General features: G+C 44.6%; 2 protein-coding genes across 2 annotated transcripts in view; both read right to left on the bottom strand.

The window, feature by feature from the left end:
* Positions 1–1,082, bottom strand: part of LOC146202796 (sushi, von Willebrand factor type A, EGF and pentraxin domain-containing protein 1-like) — a 59,959-nt gene extending 58,877 nt beyond the window's left edge. Inside the window, exon 1 of the mRNA XM_084602087.1 lies at positions 991–1,082. The gene's annotated coding sequence lies outside the window, so the exon portion shown is untranslated. The remainder of the gene's footprint in view (positions 1–990) is intronic.
* Positions 1,083–2,945: 1,863 nt separating this feature from the next.
* Positions 2,946–24,104, bottom strand: LOC146202795 (E-selectin-like). Its single transcript, XM_084602075.1, has 7 exons — positions 23,921–24,104; positions 19,819–19,992; positions 15,929–16,102; positions 12,164–12,367; positions 7,686–7,859; positions 3,144–3,317; positions 2,946–2,959 (listed from the first exon to the last, which is right to left on the bottom strand). Exons 1-7 carry the CDS (start codon positions 24,102–24,104, stop codon positions 2,946–2,948), a joined length of 1,098 nt encoding a protein of 365 aa, XP_084458201.1.
* Positions 24,105–24,488: the final 384 nt, after the last annotated feature.

The raw sequence follows: 24,488 nt of genomic DNA, 5'->3' as shown, positions 1-24,488 counted from the left end.
ATATAAACGCATTCTGGGGCTTATTTCTTCCGGCACGTTTCTGAACATAAAGGGCCTCCAAGTGAATTCGAGAAGCACAAAGATAAGAATCACATTTCTTGGGTAATTTCACTAAGGGAATAAATAGAAGTTGTGCTGCATCGAAAGCCAGGATTCCAACTGGAGTCCAAGATAAGGAAAGCGTAGCAAGAACGGCAGAAAGTTAGGTGGGCGGATGAGGTTAAGAAGTTCGCGGGGGTCAAGTGGATGCAGCTAGCACAGAACCGGGTTAAGTGGAGAAATATGGGAGAGGCCTTCGCCCTGCAGTGGGTATAGTCAGGCTGATGATGATGATGATGATGATGATGATGAAAGCCAGGCTTTATCAACACTTATCAACACACGATTACATACATAGACGTGTCACAATGGAAATCTTGAATTGTAGGAAGGCGACCACCCTTCATTCGTCTGCCATGGCCTTCATGTAATCCTCGTGATAACAAAATGACCTGAGCGTAGGTCTGCTAACGAGACGCGATTTTGCGGCCAAATACACATCAGTGTCAAAGAGCAACAACAACAACAAAAAAGGAACCTGATAACTGTAACGCTAGCTTCAGAACACCTAGCTATATGAGCTTAGCTAAGAAATTCAAACGGGGATTGTTACTACATACAAGTAAATGCGTCCGAGAGGTGAAAATACCCGCGACATCGATTCGTACCGTACAACTAAAATCTCGCCCTATTCGCGATTGCATTGATTTGCTCATGCTTCATTTGGCGCTGAGAAAAGTCAATGTGAGGCTAAAATTTTAAAACTTCAGCATTTAACATATCCATGAGATTGCTGCCACTGACAGAACGAACCTCCCTGCGATACCAGCTAAAGCACATTCAGCGAACGTTGTTGCGGTAATGCTACGCAGTAAGCAAAACACACCGGAAAGGGATGGACCGAAGGCTTTGCGCAATCTGCCACGCGTCTTGAGGGCAATAAAATCTCACCTTCAAAGTTCAATTAAAGCAGATGCAGTGAGACGCCGTTCGTGTAGACGTGTATCCGTAAAACAAGCCGCCACTTTTGCGACGTGCCTGGGAGGCCTTCGAGCGGTGACGCAGCATTGTCGCATCATCCGAAAATGCACACAGGCAGCTGCAATTAGTTCCTCAACGAGCGCGCACAGTCTTCGTCTTGCTGTAAAGCCCAACCATGACCAGCAGAACGAATTACTGACAGTTTGACACAGATAACCCAGTTTGCACGCAGGCGCTTGCAAAAGGCAGCATGCAACATTGGACCTTGAAATAAGGTCGATGACCCACTCACCCCGCGGGTAAAAAAAAAATTCGGTCCGAGCAACGTCCGAGCTTCGGGTAACTACGCAACGGATACTATATACCCGAGTAGGTCGCTGAAAACAAGTTAAATAATGTTGTCTGGTGTACCATGCTGGCACTCAGCAAGTGAAAAACGAAGTGTCCGGGTGGGTTGACGAAGACGACGTTGAGTGTGTAGTTGAGCGGTTAAGCGGGGCCCATCGATTCCGGAGTGGTGTTGCCCACTGGCATGTTATTGTAAATATTATTGTAATTATTATTCTTAATAATATTACTATTGTAAATATGGCACGTTTTTTCTTACGAAGGAAACGAAAACTGCATTCATTTCAGCTCGTGAATATTTATTTACTTTCCAGTTCCTTGGATGAATCTTATTTTTTGTGCTCTGATATTTTGCCGCACAGTTCGCAGAAGCCCGTTCCATTGTCCATCATCATTATCGAGTAGATGAGCTGCACACGATTTCTACCAAGTAGCGCGACCTGTTGCTTGACCTTGTAAATTTCTACTGCTTAAGCAAAAATTAGTTGTGGTTTAGCTGCGGTTAAACCGACGGCTAGCGAAAGCTAGGAAGCTATGACTCAACCCACTCTCCAGTGTTTTCTTTGTTAGCTTGATCCTCATAGCTTTGACTGCTTCCAAACCTGGTTTTATTTATTCCTTCTCCAAAACTGCTTTACGATAGACTTGATACAATATGAAGAGATGGGGAAAGATACCCCCCCCCCCCCCCCCCCGCCCTCAAAAAAAGAAACGATAAAAACTACGGGATCATTAGCGCCGTCGCCAAGGAAGATAGAAGCACGTCGGCTACCTTACACATTAAAGTGTTCAGCGAGGGTGCCTTGCAATTTGCTTCCAACATTATTCATTGCTAACAAAATAACAGGCGCATGTGGGAAACGACAAGACTAGCGGTCGCCACAGATTTGTGCCCTTGGTATTGCTACTAATCCCAAACTTAAAACCGCATATTGTGGGCTGTAGAATTAAATTTCACGAAGCGATGCTTCGAGCACGGTGGCTTGGAGAATCAGGAAAAAGAGAGAGGAGAGCTCAGGATGAGTTTAGACAAATGTGACGTCCGGTAAATTCATGATTCCGTACATTAATTCGTTTATTTTTTCGCTGAGGAAATGGCATTATTAAAAAGAAGACTGTCATGTTAGCGCTTCTGACGGGAGCTTGATAAACATATTTACTAGCTTGTTGTGTTGAAGCTCCATACCGTCCTTTTACTGCACACAATGAACTTTCGAACTGTTTTCTGCTCAATTCAAAGTGAAGCATTATCTTGAAAGTTTAGGCATAATTTATATATGCACAGCCGAAATAAACACCGTAGAAATTAAGTTTCTGGAGCATTTAATGCCGGGACAAAACCGAGTTTCAATCGAAAGTAGCCAGATCCTGAGTTCACATGCTGATATTGACATGATTTGTACAATTTTTCAGCGTATCAGGTTGCAATGTAACTTTCATATAAAGCGGAGCATATATATCACAGTTCGGATCGATATATGGGCTATGTGAATAAGACTCTTTCGCGTTTTCCTTTCTTCGCTTGAGTGTGGATGGGTTTAGCTCATTTCGAGAAAACGTCTTCCCAATACTTACGCCTAGAGCGCTGTTACTGCGGAATATTGAGCACCGCAGATAGCCACACAAAGCACACCCTGCTAGTTTGGTAAAACTGAACGTATCGTGTACTATATGCCTCAAAAAAACCTATATTCAGCTTCTTTCCCCAGAGACATGCTGCCAGAAATTGGAACAGGGGTCTCGTGATTCCTCACGTATAAATATGCCACACCAACCTTCGCAGTGTGGACGCTCGCCGGTCCATCGGCCGTCGGCACCGCAGGTACGACTACTGTCGCCGACAAGCTTGAAACCGGGGCTGCACGAGTAGTCGGCCTTTGAGTCGACCACAGTTCCTGGAACTACCACGACGCCGTTTGCGATGCCTTCCAGGCGCCCACACTCCACGACTGCGGCAGAGAACGTAGCATGGCTGAGAACTAAGGCACCAGGCTTGACGCAATTACATATGCAACACGCAAAAAAAGTAATAAATTCATAAAAAAAACGATATCATGCTCGCACCGGCGCAGAGATACAGCTACGTGTAGTTTGCAACTCACATTGTCTAAGAATGTGCGCACACATTTTCCTCGTGCACTTCACCATATGTTGTTCAGAGAAAAATACAGCAAAAATGGTTTCAGGTCCCACCTGGAGTTATCAAAATCGAGATAATGAATGAATACAGCATTTCTAAAAGGAAGGGTAGCGTCTCTTTTACAAGACGCATTTAGGCTCCACTGCTTTAAGACACTCAACACCAGCCATATCGCGTGGTATAGGTTGAAGCTGGCCAACATGCCCTCACTCCCTCTGCTTAGACATCAAGCATGAATTGATTTCTTTGTTAGGCTTGTGTTAGCATATATGCTTCATTCCATTATATGCCATTATATGTCATTATATGCTTCAGCCATTATATGCTTCAGGTTAGCCATTATATGCTTCAGGTCTGCTCTCTGCTGACGATACTGACACCTTGAGGGAACATCTTGCTAAGTTTGGTTCAGTTTGTAGGGTGCAAGATCCCGCAGCTCAGAATATAGCTATTGGTTTTAGAAGTCGGTGGTTTCCAATCTTCCCGGTGTAGTGTCTACATTTTTGTGCCCTTGCGCCTAGTAGTAAACCCGCCTAAGTGATCGGCAGTTACGGAGAAGGCCGTGATAAAAATCAATGGTACTTGTTTCTGTTCTGTCTCTGGCTGGGACACTTGGTATGCGGGACCACCAGCGACGGCTTATCGCGCCATTATTCCCTGTCAAGAGGCTATGTTTCGGTGCCATTGCGTATCTGCCCCATCCCTGTTTTCATCTGGGAATGAAACAATAGAGGTGATAGAACTTCCGAAAAGTTCCGTCCGCTAAAAGTTTCCGAAGCAAACCTCACACATATAACTTGAGAATTACCCACCACTATCCTTCGACTTAACCTGGCACTATGAAGTCTATGAAAAGGAATTTACTGAAGTTGGTTTGGTTTATTGTATTTAACGTCCCAAAGTGACTCAGGCTTTGAGAGATGTCGTAGTGAAGGGCTGCGGAAATTTCGACCACCTTGGGTTCTTTAACGTCCACTGATTTTGCAGAGCACACGGGCGCCGTGCATTTCGCCTCCATACAAAAGCGGCCACCATGGCTCGGGTTCGATCCTACATATCCTTGGGCACAGCGAGAGTCGCAACCACTGACGACTGGTCTCTCTATTTAATAAATTTGAAAACGCACACGATCACTTATAATGCCATCAGCCCTGTCTGCAATGCAAGAATATTCAAGCAAGCCTCATAATAGCGAACATATCGGCGACTGAAAATGGTATTTTGTGTGGGTTAAAAAATATTTTCACAAACCGCTTGGTGCCGGACAGTGAAGAATGGGAGGAGGGAAGAAAAGGGGGCATGAAACCAATGCTACTGTGAACTAAGAATTTATATCGGGTGCCGATACAATGCATTCGAAAAGCGAACCGTAATTTGGCAGAAAATGACCATGAAAAGAAACGCACGCGCCATGTTTAGGCGTGGTTGTTCTTGCCAGATAACCTAACGTTTTATGCACGTACTAAGCGATTGGTGCACATCTTTATTTACTACTTTATTAGCGCAGAAGGGGCCGGAGTGGATTTAGTGACCTAACCTTCCTTTAATATCTGCCTCATATTTGTTTTTGTTTGTATAATATGTTTCACCATTTTTGTACCCTATGCATTTTACATTCTTGATTTGCTTTGTACATATGATCATGTCATTGTGTGTTCCTTATATGCTCTATATACACTTCTCTGTTCTAACATATGCCCACCTGCAACAGTCCCGAATGGGATTAGCAGTATCTGTAAATAAATAAATAAATAAATAAATAAATAAATAAATAAATAAATAAATAAATAAATAAATAAATAAATAAATAAATAAATAAATAAATAAATAAATAAATAAATAAATAAATAAATAAATAAATAAATAAATAAATAAATAAATAAATAAATAAATAAATAAATAAATAAATAAATTACACTCTCGCTTTTAGCAGGAGCTCACACTTTCTCAAAAACCGGCAAAAAATTGCTGTTCCGGTGATTTATGCATAAATTGCTCTCAAATCGTTGGGGCTCTTTCTGTGGTATTGTTCACTTTATCCAGACAGGAATTTCGTGTTTTCATTTGAAAGGCGGGCGATCTCTTCTGTACTTTATCAAGCCGGCTGTAGGAATGGATTGTTGGCGGAACGACGGTACAACGGTCGCTTTCTCTCGTTGGCTACAAAGATAGCTTTCGTGAGGGTAATGTTATCCTTCGCTTTCATCTTTTGGATGTTAAAAAGTCCCATAATATCATGTACGAATATAGGGTACCCTGGTTAGGCTTGGAAAATGCGGCACCTCTTCAGGCAGATGGAAATATTTGGGCATTGTACTTTTTTATTATATAAACTTGTACTTTTTTATTATATACCTATTTATCTTCTCTGTCCCGTGTCTGCGAAATAATATCCGTCCTTGGGGGCATGGACACATCACGTGGATAGCGTCAAATATTCCCTTAATGTGATCGAAGGCATACATGTTTTTATTGGTGAATATTGTAGCTACAAAAATTGACACACCTTCAAACGTAGCAAAATAGATTTCAGGAGCTATTTACTCCGCCGAAATCGCTTCAAGATGTAGTGCCCCCTTGGAACAAAACGGCCTTCGAAATATACGTCCACAGGAAAACGGAGCAGGACGATGGCTCTTTTTCTTCCCTCGCACTATTAAGGGCAGCTACATGCCTGGTAGCCTTTGAGCTACGAGGAAAACTATTTATTCGTGAATGCCGCGCAAGGTAGTGAAGGGATTCCCTTCTTAACTGCGCGAAGAAGGTGATGTACATCAACAAAGGCTCTTTCTTATATGTGGGCGAGCGCATTCATGCATTCCGCCTATAGAATTGAGTCGAAATTGCCTCGTCGTTTCTGATATGTGATTGCAGCGATTCCGCTAAGTGAAAAGGTTCGCCGATGGGCTTCGGCATCGCCGTACGGGGATGCCGTTCACGCAGCCGTGAATCGCGTTCAGAGCAGTCATGTTCGAAAGCGCTTAGCAGCCACTACTTCTACTATCTCACCTATGAGCTATGGAAAAAAAAAAAATTTCCTTCTTGCATGTTAGTGAAGGGATCTCCTTCTTAACTGCGGAAAGAAGGTGATGTACATCAGCAATGGCTCTTGCTTATATGTGGGCTAGTTCATGCAAGCATTCCGCCCATAAGATTCAGTGTAGACTGCCTCCTTATCGTCGTAGTTTCTACTAAATTATTCCAGCGATGCCGCTAAGTAAAAAGGTTCTTCGCCGTTCGGAGATGCCGTTCACTCTGCCGTGAACCGGTTTCAAAGCAGCTATCTTCGAAAGCGCTTAGCAGACAATATACTGCTGCTATCTCTCTCATGCAGTTTCCTATTTTTCCCACCTAGCATTGGCTGGGGAGGCCGCGGATATAAAAAGAGGCAGATCGAGCCAAGACCGCAGAAAAAAAGCAAACAAACAAAAAAACAACATTGAGGATAAGGGGAAAGGGCCTCTAAATTTAGTGATACTATCGTGCAGATTTTCGTGACTATAAACGACGATGACAAAGCAATGGCGATAAAATCTTCTAACATCAATTTGCTTCGCTGCAATGGTGCTCATTTTGTTTTGCTCCCTTATAGGTGCCGCGTGGTACATAACTTCATAACACCGATTATTTAACTGGTCCTGTATTCAGCGACTTCTAGACTGCGAGAAGCGTTCAAGGGAGCGGCTGGAAGCCGCTTCCGGCGTTGTAAGTCGTGCTGAAATGTTACGCGGATTCTGTTTTTTTCCGCCATTTCTTTAAGTTGCAACAGGTATAGATAAGAAAACTTAAGTACTCCACCGAAAGCTCGTGTACTTTGTATTTATTTATCTTCCTGCCCAAAAATTATTACAGTTCTAAATTAGGCAACATCAAAAAACAAAAAAAAAAAAGCAATCTTCTACGCCTGCCTTATTGGCCACGTAGAATGTTGCCTATCATTCGCATACCGTAACGGGGCCACTTCCCCTTCAATGTTCTGCAAGGTCCTATGTAATGTATATACGTATAGGGTCTTGCCCAAATCTTCAATTTAGATGTAGACGTTTTTGGTGACGGTTGCTTTATTTACTGTGGCGCCACATAAACTTTTAGTGGTATTTTGGCTATTCACAACACTCGGATAAGTCGAGGAATGGGAACCTCGCTTGCTCGTGCAAGGATGAGATCGCCCACCCACCTTCACAGTGTGGAGATTCTCCGGTCCATTGGCCGTCAACGCCGCATGTGCGTGTCTTGTTGCCAACCAGCTTGAAACCGCGGTCGCACGAGAAGGCAGCCACCGCGCCAAACACCGTTCCGGAATGCCGCACACTGCCGTTAGCGATGTCTTGAAGGGCAGCGCACCCCACAACTGCGTCAAAGAAAGTAGCTTGCCTGATACGGTAAAAGGTAAAAGACTTGCGCAAAAAGTAGATCATCTTCATCTACTTTTTGCGCAAGTCTTTTACCTTTTGCTAATATGAACCAACTCGCCCAGAAGAAAGTACTTATTGGAGGGGTGATACAGTTTCACATCTCATTTGACCCCGCACTCCTCCTCCCCCTTCCCTCCCGCCACCAAAAGTAAGAAGAAATGTTACAAATTATGCAATGGTAATAGATACAAATATGATAAAATGGCAAAGACAGATTATGCGCAGTGCATTAATAAAGCGCATACCCTTTTTCTTCTTGACCATTTCGCTGGAGATCGCTTACACTAAGTAAAATTTCGGTAGTGACACTTGAGACTTATGGAAATGCAATAGCATCACTCTTTATGCGGCCGCTATTCTGCTTCAATTGTTTATAAATTCATTAAAGTTCTTCCTCATAATCTGTCGTTGTCTTTCTTGCACACGACAGCAGCTATATGCGGACCGTGTCGCGACAAAACAGCCATAGTTTCCGACTTTGCATAGCCTGGTAGCAAGGCGCAGACGAAGCGCATTCGAGGTTTCATCTCCTTGTATTTCACGAAGGGCTTCAGTGCCTCTATACGCACCGTGAAGGAGTAGTTCGGGCCGCGATGCGAGCGCCCCTCGCGGCGGGAAAGATTTTTGTAGTGATGCGTGCGCCCGGCCGCGCCGCGGAGACGAGGCGGATTTGCTGTGCGTGGGTCGCATTCACCGTTTGTTCTTTCTATTCGCGGAGTTCTATCACCACAAATAAATTGGTAAGTTGCAATCGCTGGTTTGCGGCGTTGCACACATTTTCACTGGCCTGATAAAATATTTTTTCACATCCCTAAGAAAGCTTTACGAAGCGACGCTAAGTTTAGATCACTGTTGTTCAACGAGCAGTGAGCTGGCAGTCATACCCGCATTTGCCGGGTCCAGATTTTCCTCGAAGCGTTTTTCCCAAAAGAGGACGCCATACCTTCGCCAGCGTTAGCGGACTTTCTCAACTCGTCAAAAAAGAAAAAGAAATTGGGTAAATAATAGGCATCTGCACTATCTTCATAGTGCCAATTTTCATTCCTTCCGCACGCATACTATATTTTTCTCGGCCTAATGTGATATTACGTCGTGTTTAATCTCTCTCCCAGCGATATGCTGTCACATAACATGCTTTCTATAGCATATGTCTGCATATTTCATGTTGTATGTCTTTGTGCGATTTTTTAGGTTAATTTCTGCAAACAGTCGTCTTATGGGGTGAGTGGCCGTTCGTCAGGTGTCGATACACATTTTTCCTGCTCTCTCCCGTTTTTCATTGCTTTTGTAATGCAAACCAAATGAAAATGTGTAAAAAAAAAAAAAAAAAAAAAAAAAAAACTTCCGTATAGGACGTCGAGGTGCCAGCGGTCCGGTTTGCCCTCCTCTGTCGATGTGATTCATAAAACCACTGGCTGCTACTCCATACTCTTTATTCGTTTAGCTGTTTTAATGACATCTGATATCTACTGAGCTGTTGAACATCGATTGATAAACTGTCTCTCATGCCATTCCTATCAATCGAGAGTAGTAGCATGGTTAATGTTACTTTTTTTTTACACATTAGTGGACGCTGTTTACAGATCTTACATTCATTACACGCCATCCTGCTCAAACAAACGGTCGAGCGGCCGGTGGCACCCTGTCAGCTTCCCCTGTAATAAATTAATTTTGCGGCAAAGGAATTGAGAGTACGGTTGAAAAGGCAATAAGTATTGTTACAAAACAAAACATCATTCTAGTTTGGATTTGAGGCAGGTCGTTCTTTCAACGAAAGAGAAAAGTGGTCATGCTACATCCCTACATGCCTGACAGAGAGGAAAACATGCATGTGTATTAGAACTCGCACATTGCTTGTTGTGCCTTGCTGTAATGAAATTTTTCATTCTCATAGCTGTGTCGATGTATCAACGACGCGTGCGCGAGCGCCGCGTGGACAGAGCTATCAGTGTGAATCTGCCATGCTTTCCTTTATCGTCGAAAAAGGCGGCAACCACATCAACAGAGAGACAGCTAAAGCTTTTCAAAAGTGTTCTGTGGCTTACAACTGCCTGCGACATTGTCAAGCCCCGGTAATCGTTCTTGAGATTTCAGGCTTTTGCTCTTGCTCATTTTTTTTTCAGGCTTTTTTCTGCTCTTCGGCCCCAGCTTCACTCCTTCCTGCTCTTCTTCCATACTCGTTCCATCCTTCTCCGCAACTCAATTCCTCCCTGATTTCTTTTTTTCTTTTTTTTTTCTTAGGCAACCCCGATTGGAGCTACCCAGACTGGCTTTGTGTGAAGCTGTACCCCACGTGGGAGAAGGGGTGGTCGCCACAATTTTTTTTTATTTTTGAACTATTTACCGTGTTTATGTATTTCCCCTCCCCTTGTTTTTTGCTCTGACTTTTTCAATTGCGCGCGCTTCTCGTTCTGTCGTCTTGCGTTTTTCGTGTTTTCAGCCTATAGGCATAAGCGCCCGAACGCAGCCAGGGCTCGTCCGTGTCTCTTTGTTTTGTGTCGTGTGGCTTCAGCACTGTTTATGCTTCGCTACATCACCCCAATTGGCCGAAATTGGCGCCATTTCGCAACACAAACCCCAATTACGTCCTCACGGCCGCCTCTTCAAGAGCGCACCCTGCCTAGGTGGCTGCGCAGGCCGCTACGAGAATTCTCCGGCGCCTTCTCGTGGCGCTGCCTGTTCGCCACGAGTGCTGCCACCTGGGATTCTGCACATGCCGATACCTACGATCATCAATCAATGCATAGGCGCTGACACTCCGCTTCTGGGTTATATTTGACAAATATTATTACTGCAACACCAGTACGCATCCAATACACACGCCAAAGTTATACGCAACACAATGCACCCCTACGTCCCTTTCTATAATACGCTTCAACCAATAACCCTTCGTGGCCTATGCGTATTGTGCGCGCCTGGTGCGCAGGGGCCAGCGTTCCAACCTCAAAGCAGAATTTTTTTTAATAACGTTGTTTATTGCTTCAGAACAATAAACATTATTTTATTCTAATATATTTTCCGGTCATCATACTTGCAGCCATTTTTAACGTTAGCATCGAATGTCAACAACGTTAGGTGACTTTCGCATAATAGGCCTAGTAATGCTTCCGCAGTAGTAATAGAAAGCCGCTGAAGCCTACTCTCCTCAAACACCGCCAGTATTAAGAAATAAAAATGGCTATACGTCTGAGGAATTAGGAAACCTGTGCAGTTTCTCTACTCAACAAGGTATATATCCGGCTCTGCTGCCCATGCCATCTTTCAGCCACGTGTCTTACACCCGCGTGAGAATACCTAGCACTGGCAAAGAAAACATATTGAGAGCCCGCTTTGATGCAACACCGAGAAGAAAGACGAAAAGAGCAGGAACATACAAACACAATGCTGCTATCAGCTATTTATTCATACGTCCGGATGTGCAGCACATGCAGCAGAGGCCAAGGATAGGCAATGAAATGTTGAAAAAAATAAATAAATCATGAATTATAACGAGCGCCCCATCACCGCTAATACTCATTCAACGGTCCGACTCCCCCCTCCCATTCACTTTACAACCTACAATTTTATCAATTCGCGGCACTGAGTTATGGTGTGCTCACTTGGCCACGATACTTTACTCAAGCAAATCAGCAAGAAGGTATCAAAAGATCCGCTGCGTATAACTATGCTAATAGAGCCAGTGCGGGCTTGTGCGGTAAGTTGCAATTTCTTTCCACCATGGATTTAGCCGCATGGCACCACACATTTCGCCGATGATTCCGATAGACCTATTGATCACACTCTACCGGATTGGTGTTAAGCGTCTGTAATCTAAGGCAGCGCATTTGCAGAAGGCGGTGCAATATTAGTACAAGTATCGTTTTAATCCTAACGAGACAAAAAGGCAGCTTTTCAAAGAGGTAAAATTAAAAAACTGCGATTAATGACCAGCACGGGTGGGTCTCTCGCCATCGCATCGTAGCGGGTTCGAGGGGGAAGATGCATGATTCAGACAATTCCTCTAAGTATACTATATAGCTGTCTTTTCGGAATCCATGGGATGAAGGGAATTAAGAAAAAAATAAAATAATTATGACATTATAACATGTTAAATACGCAAACGCCTCTTAGACATCAAGGTCACACGTTTTCTATGGTAACGCAGATTATGTAATGGGGAATTCAGAAAGCTGTATACTACACATGCTTACGGGTGTATACCTATATTAAAGGCTGAACCGCTATTTTATGCTCTGCTTACGTTTGCAGCTCGGGGGCTCGGAGAGCCATACTCCGGATTCTTGGCAGATGCTCATGTCGGAGCCAACCAGGTCAGTGTTCGGAGGGCAGATGAAACGCACCGTTGTTCCACTGCGTTGGCGCCCGACGACAGCCGCCTCGCCCACCGTCACGATGCCTCCTCTCTCGGTGAACTGCACAAGCATCTCTTCCGGGCACCAAATTTCTGCGGACGGAATGTAGACCAGATAATTTAATTATTATATTGCTTAATCCGAACGTGAAAGCCCCTGCTGCTGCCAATCTTCGACTATTTTCGAAAGCTTTGAATTATGCCATAGTCATGTTAAAACGGCGCACGTAAAAACCAAGAGTCCAAGACACAGAACTACACGGACAGGAGCACACTAACAACTGACGCGGGGTCAAGGAAACACCTCTCATTCAGTGAGAGGTGTTTCACTAAGTGAATCATTAGCAACTGGCCCAGCTTTCTATTTTGCTGAACTCAGTGTCGTACTCCCCATTCAGGTTTCTATAGGAACGAGCGCTTTCAGAGGCAGCCATTCAACGATCATAGTGTGGCCCGTTATTTAAACCTTCTGTGCTTTTCGTGGCATGGCATGAATGAAAACCGCCGGATAAAAGTGCATTTCTTAAAGCAGCTGTAACAGCAAATTTTCAGCGTTTAAAAAGATGTAAGTTTATGTAAAGTCACCCATTGCCATTTATCAACTCACCCTTGCACAAATTCGTCCAAAGGAAAAAGAACGCAGGCGCTAGCCCGTGCAAGCCGAAATCTGAAGACGTGGCCCCTTTATTGACAACAACAACAAAAACAAAAAGCAGTATGGAGTGCAATCTCTCAAGTGTGATGAAAATGATGAAAAAATGGAAGATCGAAACAACAACATAAATTTTTGGTATGCAGTAACTCAGTTAAAATATCCACTGCAGTCGTGAGTTTCTTTTCTTCCCCTGTCGTGAGAGAGCCATTGTAAACAACCCTTAGTTGGGGCTGAATCTCTCAGCGTCGCTTCACGCCTGCGAAGGAAGCTTTCTACTGCTTAAGTACCAAACGCGAACGCGTTTCGACGTGACCCGTCGCCTCCGGCCTGTGTCGCCGTAGAGCGGCGAAGCGCAGCATGGCTGATGGGGGAAGAGAGGTAACATTCGGTCGAACCGAGTGCTTTCGGAGTGATTACACAGGCTCTTTCATCGAAGGCTTTTTGCAATTCCGCTGCGGTTTCTGTGGTGTTACTTTTCGCCACCGACAAGTGTTACAGCTGACGCGGCCACCGCATAGCAACAGGCAGAACAGCGAGCGGTTCGGCCATTTCGGCGCCGTCCATCGGCCGTCCAACGCTTCCTGCCGCGGGCAAGTCTCGGCGTGATCTTGCCACGCGCCAAGAGTGTGTGCGTGCGTGTGTGTGCAAACGCTGGCCAAGCCAGGCGCTCGAGGGAGAGGGCGCCGCCCTCGCCCGTCTGCAGGAGGTCGACATGTGATCGCGCCACCTGCGATTTAGTCATCTTCTCTTGTCTGGACATGCAGGGCTCTCCGTTTCCCTGTGAACTGGCAAGCCTATAAAAAGCAGCGGCAGACTCCGTTGCGACAGAAACTACTTTGACGCGAAGTAGAGACGACGCTAGACACCAGCTGTGTGAGAGTGTCAGTATTCTCTCCGGGTCAGCTTCTCTGCCCGTTTCTCCATGATGTTGTAGTAAGTTTGCTCTGTTAGAAGACGCCTCGTCTTTGCTGGGACCGTTGATGCCGTCCGCCGAGCCACGGAGCCGCCAGGCCAACGCTATCGAGGGGCCGCGAGCCGCATGCAATAACTGGTGGCAGCGGTGCGATACTCAGGCGCGGAACCCCAAACCTAACAGTGGGTTACATCTGGTTAAACCTAGTGTGTCGCGAAAGCTTGTACGCACAGTTACACTTAGTAAAGGTCATTATAGAAGAGCCTATAGCCAGCTTGGCCTAGGAGCTCAGAACGCAGACCTTTTCTCAGTAGCCTCTGTCCCTAGTAATGTAAAGTTTTGCCTGTTTTCAGAAATCAGCCAAATTCAATAACACAAAATCAATGCAAAATTATAATGCACTAGCAGGACAAATCCATGGATCGTTTTGTTTTATAAAACTGTTACAACGAAAGTCGCCTTCTAATGTCTGGAAAAATTGTGCGCAACCCCTATGTAAATACAAAAATCTGAGGCAGATTAATTACATGTGCAAATCAAAATGACCCAACCCATTCTCTAGTTTCCTTTGTCAACTTGATCCTCATAGCTGTGACTGCTTCAAGCCTGGTGCTATTTATTCCTTCTTCAAAACTGCTTTACGATGGCCTTCATAGAATATGAAATGATCGGGGAAGGATACGCCCCCCCCCCTCTCGCAAAAAAAACAAACAAACAAAGACGATAATAACGACGGGATCGTTAGCACCATCGCCAAGGAGGAATGGAAGCACATCTGCGACCTCAAACATTAAAGTGTTCAGCGAGGGTGACTTGCAATTTGCTTCCGAAATTCTTTATTGCTAACAAAATAACAGGCGCACATAGGGAACGACACGACTAGTTGTCGCCATCGTTTTGTGTACTTGGCTGCGTCTCCCGTATTGCTACTAATATCAAATTTAAAACTGCATATTATATGCTGTAGAATTACATTTCACAAGAGCGATGCTTGGAGCATGGTATCTTGGAGCATCAGGGTAAAGAGAGATTAGGACTCACGATGAGTTTAGACAAACGTGCTGCCCAGTAAATTTATGATTCGGTACATTGCTGCTAGCGTATTTTTTCGCTGCGGAAATGGCATCATAAAAAGGACACTGTCATGTTAGCGCTTCTGACGGGAGCTGACTAAACACATTTACTAGCTTGTTGTGTTGAAGCTTCATACTGTCCCTCAGAGACATATTATTTTCCCTTACTTTTGGGTAGCCTCACCATAATATATGTCCCTTTACTGCACACAATGAAAGTTCGAACTGTTTCCTGCTCAAATCACAGTGAAACATTATATTGAAGCACGGTTTTTATACCAGACCTCAAATAAACACCGTAGAAATTAAGTTTCTGGAACAGTTAACGCCGGGTCAAAATCGAGTTTCAATCGAAAGTAGTCAAATCCTGAGTGCACATGCTGATATTGACATGATTATTTGCACAATACTTCAGGATATCAGGTTGCAAAGTAACTTTAACGTAAATCATAGCGTATATATCACAGTTCGGATCGATCTAAACGGGTTATCTGAATAAGAAACTTTCGCTTTTTCCTTTCTTCTCTGGTGTGTGGATGGGTTTAGCTCATTTTGAGAAGAAGTCTGCCTATTACTTACGCCTGCAGCGGTGTTGCTGCGAAATATCGAGCACAGTAAATAGCCACACAAAGCACACCCTGTGTGTGTGTGTGTGTGTGGGGGGGGGGGGGTAAAACTGAACGCATCATGTACTATGCCTCAGAAGAACATATTGTCACGTAGCCGTTTAGGCCCGTAACCAGAAGGTTGGTCTTTAATGGGGGGTTGATCGAGCAGGCACAGAACAGCAGGTCCAGAGCACCGAGAGACAGCAACCAACTTAGGCCTCTTTTAATCGAGCGCAACGGGGTCACTTCTTCAAGTCCGCGCACGAGAGTCTCGATGAGCAGCCGCCTAGCGGCTGATGTTGCACACGCTAGAATAGATTCAACTTCTTTCTCCAAAGATATGGTGTCAGAAATTGAAAAAAGGGGTCAATTCTGATTCTGCGAGGATACATATGCCACACCGACCATCGCATTGCGGTTGCTCGCCGGTCCATCGGCCGTCGGCGTCGCAGGTACGGCTACTGTCGCCGACAAGCTTGAAACCGGAGCAGCACGAGTAGTCGGCCTTGGAGCCGAACACAGTTCCTGGAACTACCACGACGCCACTTGCGATGCCTTCTAGGAGCCCACACTCCACGACTGCGGCAGAGAACGTTGAATGGATAAGAACTAAGGCACCAGGCTAGACGCGATTACATAATCAACATGCAAAAAATGCATAAAAAACGATATCATGCTGAGACCTGCGCACAGATGCAGCGACGTGTAATGTGCAGTATACATTGTCTATGAATGTGCGCACACATTTTCCTCATGCATTTCATCTCATGTTGTTCTGGGAAAGTACAACAAAAACATGGTTTCAGGCCCCATCTGCACTACTAAAAATCGTTAGAATGAATGAATACAGCATTTCGTAAATAAGAATAGCGTCCCTTTTACAAGAAGGCATAAGGCTCCACCGCCTTTCCCACACTCAACACCAGCCCTATCGTGTGGTAAAGGTTAGAGCTGGCCAACATGCCCTCACTCCCTCTGCTTAGACATCAAGCATATGTTGGTTTCTATGTTAGGCTTGTGTTAGCATAGCCCCCAATATATGTTTCAGGCCTGCTCCCTGCTGACGATACTGACACCTTGAAGGAACATCTTGCTATGTTTGGTTTAGTTTGTAGGGTGCAAGATCCCGCAGCTGAGAATATAACTATTGGTTTTAGAAGTCGGTGGTTTCCAATCTTCCGAGTGTAGTGTCTACATTTTTGTGCCCTTGCGCCTAGTAGTAAACCCGCCTAAGTGACCGGCAGTTACGGAGAAGGCTGTGATAAAAATCAATGGTGCTTGTTTCAGTTTTGTCTCTGGCTGGGACACTTGGTATGCGGGACCACCAGCGACGGCTTATCGCGCCATTATTCCCTGTCAAGAGGCTATGTTTCGGTGCCATTGCGTATCAGTCCCATCCCTGTTTTCTCTTGGGAATGAAACAATAGAGGTGATAGAACGAGCGAAAAGTTCTGTCCGCTAAAAGATTCCGAAGCAAACCTCACACATATAACTTGAGAATTACCCACCACTATCCTTCGACTTAACCTGGCACTATGAAGTCTATGAAAACGAATTTACTGAAGTTGGTTTGGTTTGTTGTATTTAACGTCCCAAAGTGACTCAGGCTTTGAGAGATGTCGTAGTGAAGGGCTGCGGAAATTTCGACCACCTTGGGTTCTTTAACGTCCACTGATTTTGCACAGCACACGGCCGCCTTGCATTTCGGCTCCATAGAAAAACGGCCACTGTGGCTGGGATTCGATCCTACTTCCTTGTGCACAGCGAGCGCCGCAACCACCGCAGCACCACGGCTTGTCTATCTATTTTATAAATATGAAAACACAACAGATCACTAAGAATGCCATCACTCCTGTCTGCAATGCAAGAGTTTTTAAGCAAGCTTCATTACAGAGAACATATGGTCGGCTGAAAATGGTATTTTGTGTGGGTTAAAAAATATTTTCACAAACCGCTTGGTGCCGAACAGTGAAGAATGGGAGGAGGAACAAAAAGGGGCACGAAGGCAATGCAACTGTGAACTAAGAATTTATATCGAGTGCCGATACAACGGTTTTGAAGAGTGAACCATAATTTGGCAGAAGATGACGATGAAAAGAAACGCACGCGCCATGTTTGGGCGTGGTTGTTCTTGCTCGATAACCTAACGTTTTATGCACGTACTAAGCGATCGGTGCACATCTTTATTTATTACTTTATTAGAGCAGAAGGGGACGGAGTGGATTTAGTGACCTAATATTCCTTTAATTATACTCTCGCTTTTAGCAGGGGCTCGCACCTTCTCAAAAAGGGGCAAATAATTGCTGTTCCGGTGATTTATGCATAAATTGCTCTCAAATCGTTGGGGCTCTTTCTGTGGTATTGTTCACTTTATCCAGACAGGAATTTCGTGTTTTCATTTGAAAGGCGGGCGATTTCTTCTGTACTTTATCAAGCCGGCTGTAGGAATGGACTGTTGGCGGAACGACGGTACAACGGTCGCTTTCTCTCGTTGGCTACAAAGATAGCTTTCGTGAGGGTAATCTTATCCTTCGCTTTCATCTTTTGGATGTTAAAAAGTCCCATAATATCATGTACGAATATAGGGTACCCTGGTTAGGCTTGGAAAATGCGGTACCTCTTCAGGCAGTTCAAAATATATGGGCATTGTACTTTCCTGTTTTATGAATATTTTATATACCTATTTATCTTCTCTCTCTCCCGTGTCTGCGAAACGATATCCGTCCTTGGGGGCATGGACACATCACGTGGATAGCGTCAAATATTCCCTTAATGTGATCGAAGGCATACATGCTTTTATTGGTGAATATTGTAGCTATAAAAAAATGACACACCTTCAAAAGTAGCAAAATAGATTTCAGGAGCTATTTACTCCGCCGAAATCGCTTCAAGATGTATAATGCCCCCTTGGAACAAAACGGCCTTCGAAATATTCGTCTACAGGAAAACGGAGCAGGACGATGGCTTTTTTTCTTCCCTCGCACTATTAAGGGCAGCTACATGCATGGTAGCCTATGAGCTATGAGGAAAACTATTCATTCGTGAATGCCGCGCATGTTAGTGAAGGGATCTCATTTTTACCTGCGCGAAGAAGGTGATGTACCTCAGCAAAGTCTCTTTCTTATATGTGGGCTAGTTCATGCATGCATGGACCAGCAAAAGCCTGGCCAAGCTTTTGCTGGTCCGTGCTCCCCCTCAATTTTTTATGTTTTTTTTTGTCAGTTCGAGGGGACGAATAAAATGGTAAAATGCATTCCCCCCATAGGATTCAGTATAAACAGCTTCCTTATCGTCGTCGGTCCAGCTAAATTACTGCAGCGATACCGCTAAGTGAAAAGGTACTTCGCCGTTCAGGGATTCTCAGCACAAACTACTGCCATCTCTCCCATGCAGTTTCCTATTTTTCCCACTTATAAATGGTTGGCAAAACCGCGGATATAAAAAGAGGCAGATCAAGAAAAGAACTCAGGAAAAACAAAAAACAAAATAAAGTGGGGATAAGAGGAAAGGGCCTCTAAATTTAGCAATACCATTGTAAAGAGTTTCGTCGTGACTGAACGATAATGACAAAGTAGTGGTGCTAACATCCGCTAACGTCAATTTGCTTCGTTGCAATCGTGCTCAAATTATTTTGCGCCCTCACAGTGTCCGCATGTAGCATAACTTCATAACACCGATATTTTAACTGGTCCTTTATACAGCGTCTTCTAGACTGAGCGAAGCGTGCACGGGAGCGGCTGGAAGCCGCTTCCGGCGTTGTATGTCGCTATGAGGTTTCTGTTACGGAGTTTACTTTTTTTTTTCCCGCCATTTCTTTACGCTGCAGCAGATATAGATAGCACAACTTAAGCACTGCGCCGAAATCTCTTGTACTTTGTATTTAGTTATCTTCCTCCCCAAAAATGATTCTAAATCAGGTCAACACCAAAAAAAAAAAAAGAAAAAAAAAAGCGATCTGCTACTTCTGCCTTATTGGCCACGCCGAATGTTGCCTATCATTTGCAACCGTGAAGGGGCCTCTTTCCCTTCAATGTTCTGCAAGGCGCTATATATAATATATATATATATATATATATATATATATATATATATATATATATATATATATATATATATATATATATATATATATATATATATATATATATATATATATAGGCCTTTTTGCTGACGATTGCTTTATTTACCGTGGCGCCACATATAATTTTACTGATAATTTGACTATTCACAATGCTCTGGCAAGTCGAGGAATGGGAGCCTCGCCTGCTCGTGCGAGGATTACGTTGCCCACCCACCTTCACAGCGCGGAGACTCTCCGGTCCACCGGCCGTCGGCGCCGCATGTGCGTGTGTCGTTGCCAACCAGCTTGAAACCGCGGTCGCACGAGAAGGCGGCTACATTGCCAAACGCCGTACCGGAATACCGTACACTGCCGTTGGCGATGTCTTGATGGGCAGCGCACCCCACAACTGCGTCAAGGAAAGTAGCTCGCCTGACGTCTGAGAACTAAAGTAGCAGGGTGCAGTTTCACATCTCATTTAACTCCCCACTCCCCCTCCCCCCTACCCTGCCGCCTCCAAAAGTAAGCAGCATTGTTACAAATTATACAATGGTCACGCAGATGATAATAAAAAAGAATGGCCAAGGATTATGCGCATTAGCATAAGCGCATATCCTTTTTATTCTTGACCATTTTGCTGGAGATCATTTACACTGAATAAAGTTTCAGTAGTGACACTTGAGACTTATTGAAAAGCAGAAGCATCACTGTTTATGCAGGCGCTATTCCGCTTCAGTTGTTTATAAATTCATTAAAGGGCTTCCTTATAATGTGTCTGTGTCTTTCTTGCCCACGACAGCAGCTATATGCAGACTCTGTCGCCACAAGTCGGGAGTAACTCGCGCCGCGATGCGAGCGCCCCTTGTGACGGGAAAGAGATTTTTGTAGTGGTCAGTGCGCACGGCCGCGCCGCGGAGACGCGGCGGATCTGCTGTTCGTTGGTCGCATTCACAGTTTGGTATTTCTATTCTCGGCATTCTATGATCACAAATGAATTCCAAAGTTGCAGTCGCTGGGTTTGCTGCGTTGCACACATTTTCACTCGCCTGATAAAATATTTTTTTCACATCCTGACGCCAAGTTCCAATCACTGCTGTTCAACGAGCAACGAGATGGCAGTCAAATGCGCATTTACCGCGTCCAGATTTTCCACAAACCGTTTTTGCCAAAAAAGAACGCATTACCTTTACCAGCGTTTGCAACTCGTAAAAAATAAAAAGAAATTAGGCAACTGACAGGCATCTGCACTATCTTCATGGTGCCAATTGGCATTCCTTCTGTATGTCTAGTATTTTTTGTTGGAGGAATATGATATTACCTCTTGTCTACTTTTTCTCCCAGCAATATGCTGTCGCATAACTTGTTTTCTATATTGTATGTTTCTGTGCATATTTCATATTGTATGTCTGTATGCGATTTTTGTAGGTTAATTTCTGCAAACATTCTTACGGAGTGGGTGGCTCTTAGTCAGGTGCTGATACACCTTTTGCGTGCTCTCTCTTGGTTTTATTTCTTCTGTAATGCAACCCAAACGAAAATATGTAAAAAAAAAACTTCCTTATCGAACGTCGAAGTATCAGCTGTCCGCTTCGTCCTACTCTGTAATGTGAGTCATAAAACCCCTGTCTGCCATTCCATACCTTTTATTCGTTTATTTGCGTTCCTGACATTTCGATGTCAACTTAGCTGTTGAACCTCCAATGATGCACTCTTTCTCATTCCATACTGCTCAATTGAGACTAGTAACATTGGTAAATGTTAGTTTTTTTTTTTACTTATTCGTGGCCGCTCTGAACAGATCTTGCATTCATTACACGCCACCCGAGTGGCTGGCTTCAACCTGTTACCTTCCCCAGTCCTATCTTAATTTTATGGCAGAGGAATTGAAAGTACGCTTGCAGAGGCATTAAGTATCGTTACAAAAAAAAAATGCACGATCAAGTCGTGATTTGAGGCAGGGCGTTCTGTAAACGAAAGACAGAAGTAGTCTAGCTACGACCCCTACATGCTCAACAGAGAGGAAAACATGCATGTGTATTAGAAACCACAGATCGCTTGTTGTGCCGTGCTGTAATGGAGTTTTCCATTCTCATAGCTGTGCGACTATATCCGCGACCGCGTGCGCGAGCACCGCGTGGACAGAGCGATCAGTGTTAATCTGCCATCCTTTCCTTTATCGTCGAGAAAAGTGGCAACCGCCTCACCAGAAAGACAGCTGAAGCTTTTCAAGTCTTCTGAGTAATATAACTGCCAAAGGCATAGTGAAGCTCCGGTAATCTTCTCGAGGCTTTTACTGTTCGTTTTTTTTTTTCACGCATTTTTCTCCTCTTAGGCTCCAGCTTCATTAATTCTTATTCTTCTCCCATACTCGTTCCATCCTCATCCGCCCTCAATTCCCCCCCCCCCCCCCCCGCCCCTCTGCGATTTTCTTAGTGGGAGAATGGTTGGTCGAAAACATTTTTTTTTTATTTTTTATCATTTTACCTTTTATTGCTTACCCCCCCCCCCCCCCTACCCCCCTTTCCCTTGTTTTTTGCTCGGCCTTTTCCAACTTCGCGCGCTTCTCCTTCTGTCGTCTTCAGTTTCTCGTTTGTCCAACCTTGAAATAAACGCCCAACAAGCAGCCAGGGCTCATCCGTGTCTCTCCGGCCTATGTCTTGTGGCTCCAGCATTGTTTATGCTTCGCTACATCACCATACTGGCCGAAATTGCTACCATTTCTCTGCGCAGTGCCCCATTACATTCCCAAGGATGTCTCTTTCAAGCGTGCGCCCGGCCTAGGCGGCCGCGCCGGCCACTACAAAAATCCTCCAGCACCGACTCGTGGCGCTGCCTGTTTGCCGCGAGTGCTGCCACCTGGGATTCTGCACGGTGCCCATACCTGCGATCATCAATCAATGCGTAGGCGCAGACACTTCGCTACTGGTTAATATTTGACAAATAATATTACTGTAACACGAGTACGCATCCAATACGCACGTCAAAGTTACACGCACCACAACGTATCCCTAAATTCTTTTCTATAATACGCTTGAACCAATAACCCTTCGCGGCCTATGCGTATCGTGCGCGTCTTGTGCGCAGAGGGCAGGATTGCAAACTCAAAACCCTAAAATACATTTGATTATATTACTTCTATTTTCCGGCTGTCATACAGACAGCCATTTTTAACGTTAACATCGTGTGTCAGCAACAACACCAGATGGACTTTCCCGTAATGGGCCTAGTACATTAGTAATGGAGGACAGCTGGAAGCCTATTCTGCTTAGACACTGCCAGTATTAATATATAAAAATGGCTGTACATTTGAGGAATCAAGCAAAGGGCAGTTTCTCTTCTCTGACAAGGTTTATATTTAGACCCTGCTGCCCATGTCCTCTTTCATTCACGTGTCTGACACTCGCGTGAGAATACCTAGCACTGGCACAGAAAATATATTGAGGGCCCGCTTTGATGCAACACCGAGAAGAACGAAGAAAAGAGCAGGGTCATACAAACATAATGCTGCCATCAGCTATTTTATTCATCGCGTCCGGATACGCAGCACATGCAGGAGTGGCCAAGGCAAGGCCATGAAATGTTGCTACGAAATAACCAAGAATTATAGAGTGCGCGCCATCACCGTTGATACTCATTCAACGATCCTCCCATCCCCCATACATTTTACAGCCTTATAATTTATGAATTAGCGGCACTGAGTTATGGCACGCTCACATGGCCACGATGCCTAACTCAAGCAAATCAGCTGGAAGCCATCAAAATATTCGCTGCATACAACCATGCTAATGGAGCCAGTGCTGGCTTGTGCGGTAAGTTGAAATTTTTTTTCCTCAATGGCTTTAGCCCCTTGTGACACCACCTTTCGCCGACGTTTGCGATACACCTGTTAATCACATTGTAACACGTTGGCGTTAAGCGTCTGCAATCTAAGACAGCTCATTCGCAGAAAGCGCGGCAATATTCGTACAAATATCGGTGACGAACATACAGCGTTTCAAAGAGGCAAAATTCAAAAACTGCTATTAATGACCAGCACGGGTGGGTCTCTCGCCATCGCATCGTAGCGGGTTGAGGCGGAAGATGCATGATCGAGACAGTTCCTCTAAGTCTACTATATAGCTGTCTTTTCGGAATCGGGATGAAAGGAATTAAGAACAAAAAAGTAGTTATGGCATATATAGCATGTCAAATATACAAACTCTGCTTAGATATCAAGGTCACACTTTTTATATGGTAACGCAGATTATGTAATGCGGAATTCAGAAAGCGTTACTACACATGCTTACGGGTGTATACCTATACTTAAAGGCTGAGCCGCTATGTTATGCTCTGCTTACGTTTGCAGGTCGGGGGCTTCGAGAGCCATACTCCGGATTCTTGGCAGATGCTAATGTCGGAGCCAACCAGGTGAGTGTTCGGAGGGCAGATGAAACGCACCGTTGTTCCACTGCGTTGGCGCCCGACGACAGCCGCCTCGCCCACCGTCACGATGCCTCCTCTCTCGGTGAACTTCACAAGCATCTCTTCCGGGCACCAAATTTCTGCGGACGGAATGTCGACCAGATCATAACAATATTATATTGCTTAAACTGAATGTGAAGGTCCCTGCTGCTGGCCATCTTCAACTATGCTAGCAAGGTTTGAATTATGTCGTCATTTTAAAACGGCGCACATAAAGACCAAGACACAGAAGAGAACTACACGGACAGGAGCGCACTAACAACTGATGCGTGGTCAAAGCGGCACCTCTCAGTCAGTGAGAGGTGATTAACTCAATGAGAGGTGTACATGGACCATTAGCAACTAGTCCTGCTTTCTGTTTTATATCGTAATCCGCTCTTGGTTTTCTGTATATAAGAATGAGGTCTTTGAGAGGCAATGTTTCAACGACCATAGTGTGGCCCG

This window comes from Amblyomma maculatum, chromosome 1 (genome assembly GCF_055883805.1).
Source record: "Amblyomma maculatum isolate TAMU_Amacu chromosome 1, ASM5588380v1, whole genome shotgun sequence".
In the NCBI taxonomy this organism is placed as follows: domain Eukaryota; kingdom Metazoa; phylum Arthropoda; class Arachnida; order Ixodida; family Ixodidae; genus Amblyomma; species Amblyomma maculatum.
The sequence above is the reverse complement of the archived record's forward strand: the minus strand, read 5'-3'. Positions and strand labels throughout refer to the sequence as shown.

Bases quoted from the DNA above. Each gene is read 5' to 3' on its own strand.
- LOC146202795 (XM_084602075.1), bottom strand. From the start codon at position 24,104: ATGCTTGTGAAGTTCACCGAGAGAGGAGGCATCGTGACGGTGGGCGAG. The intron at 19,993-23,920 runs GTAAGCAGAGCA...TCCTTGACGCAG, and splicing joins GAAGCCCCCGACCTGCAAAC to TTGTGGGGTGCGCTGCCCAT. The intron at 7,860-12,163 runs GTAAGCAGAGCA...TCTTTGACGCAG, and splicing joins CGAGCCCCCGAGCTGCAAAC to TTGTGGGGTGCGCTGCCCTT.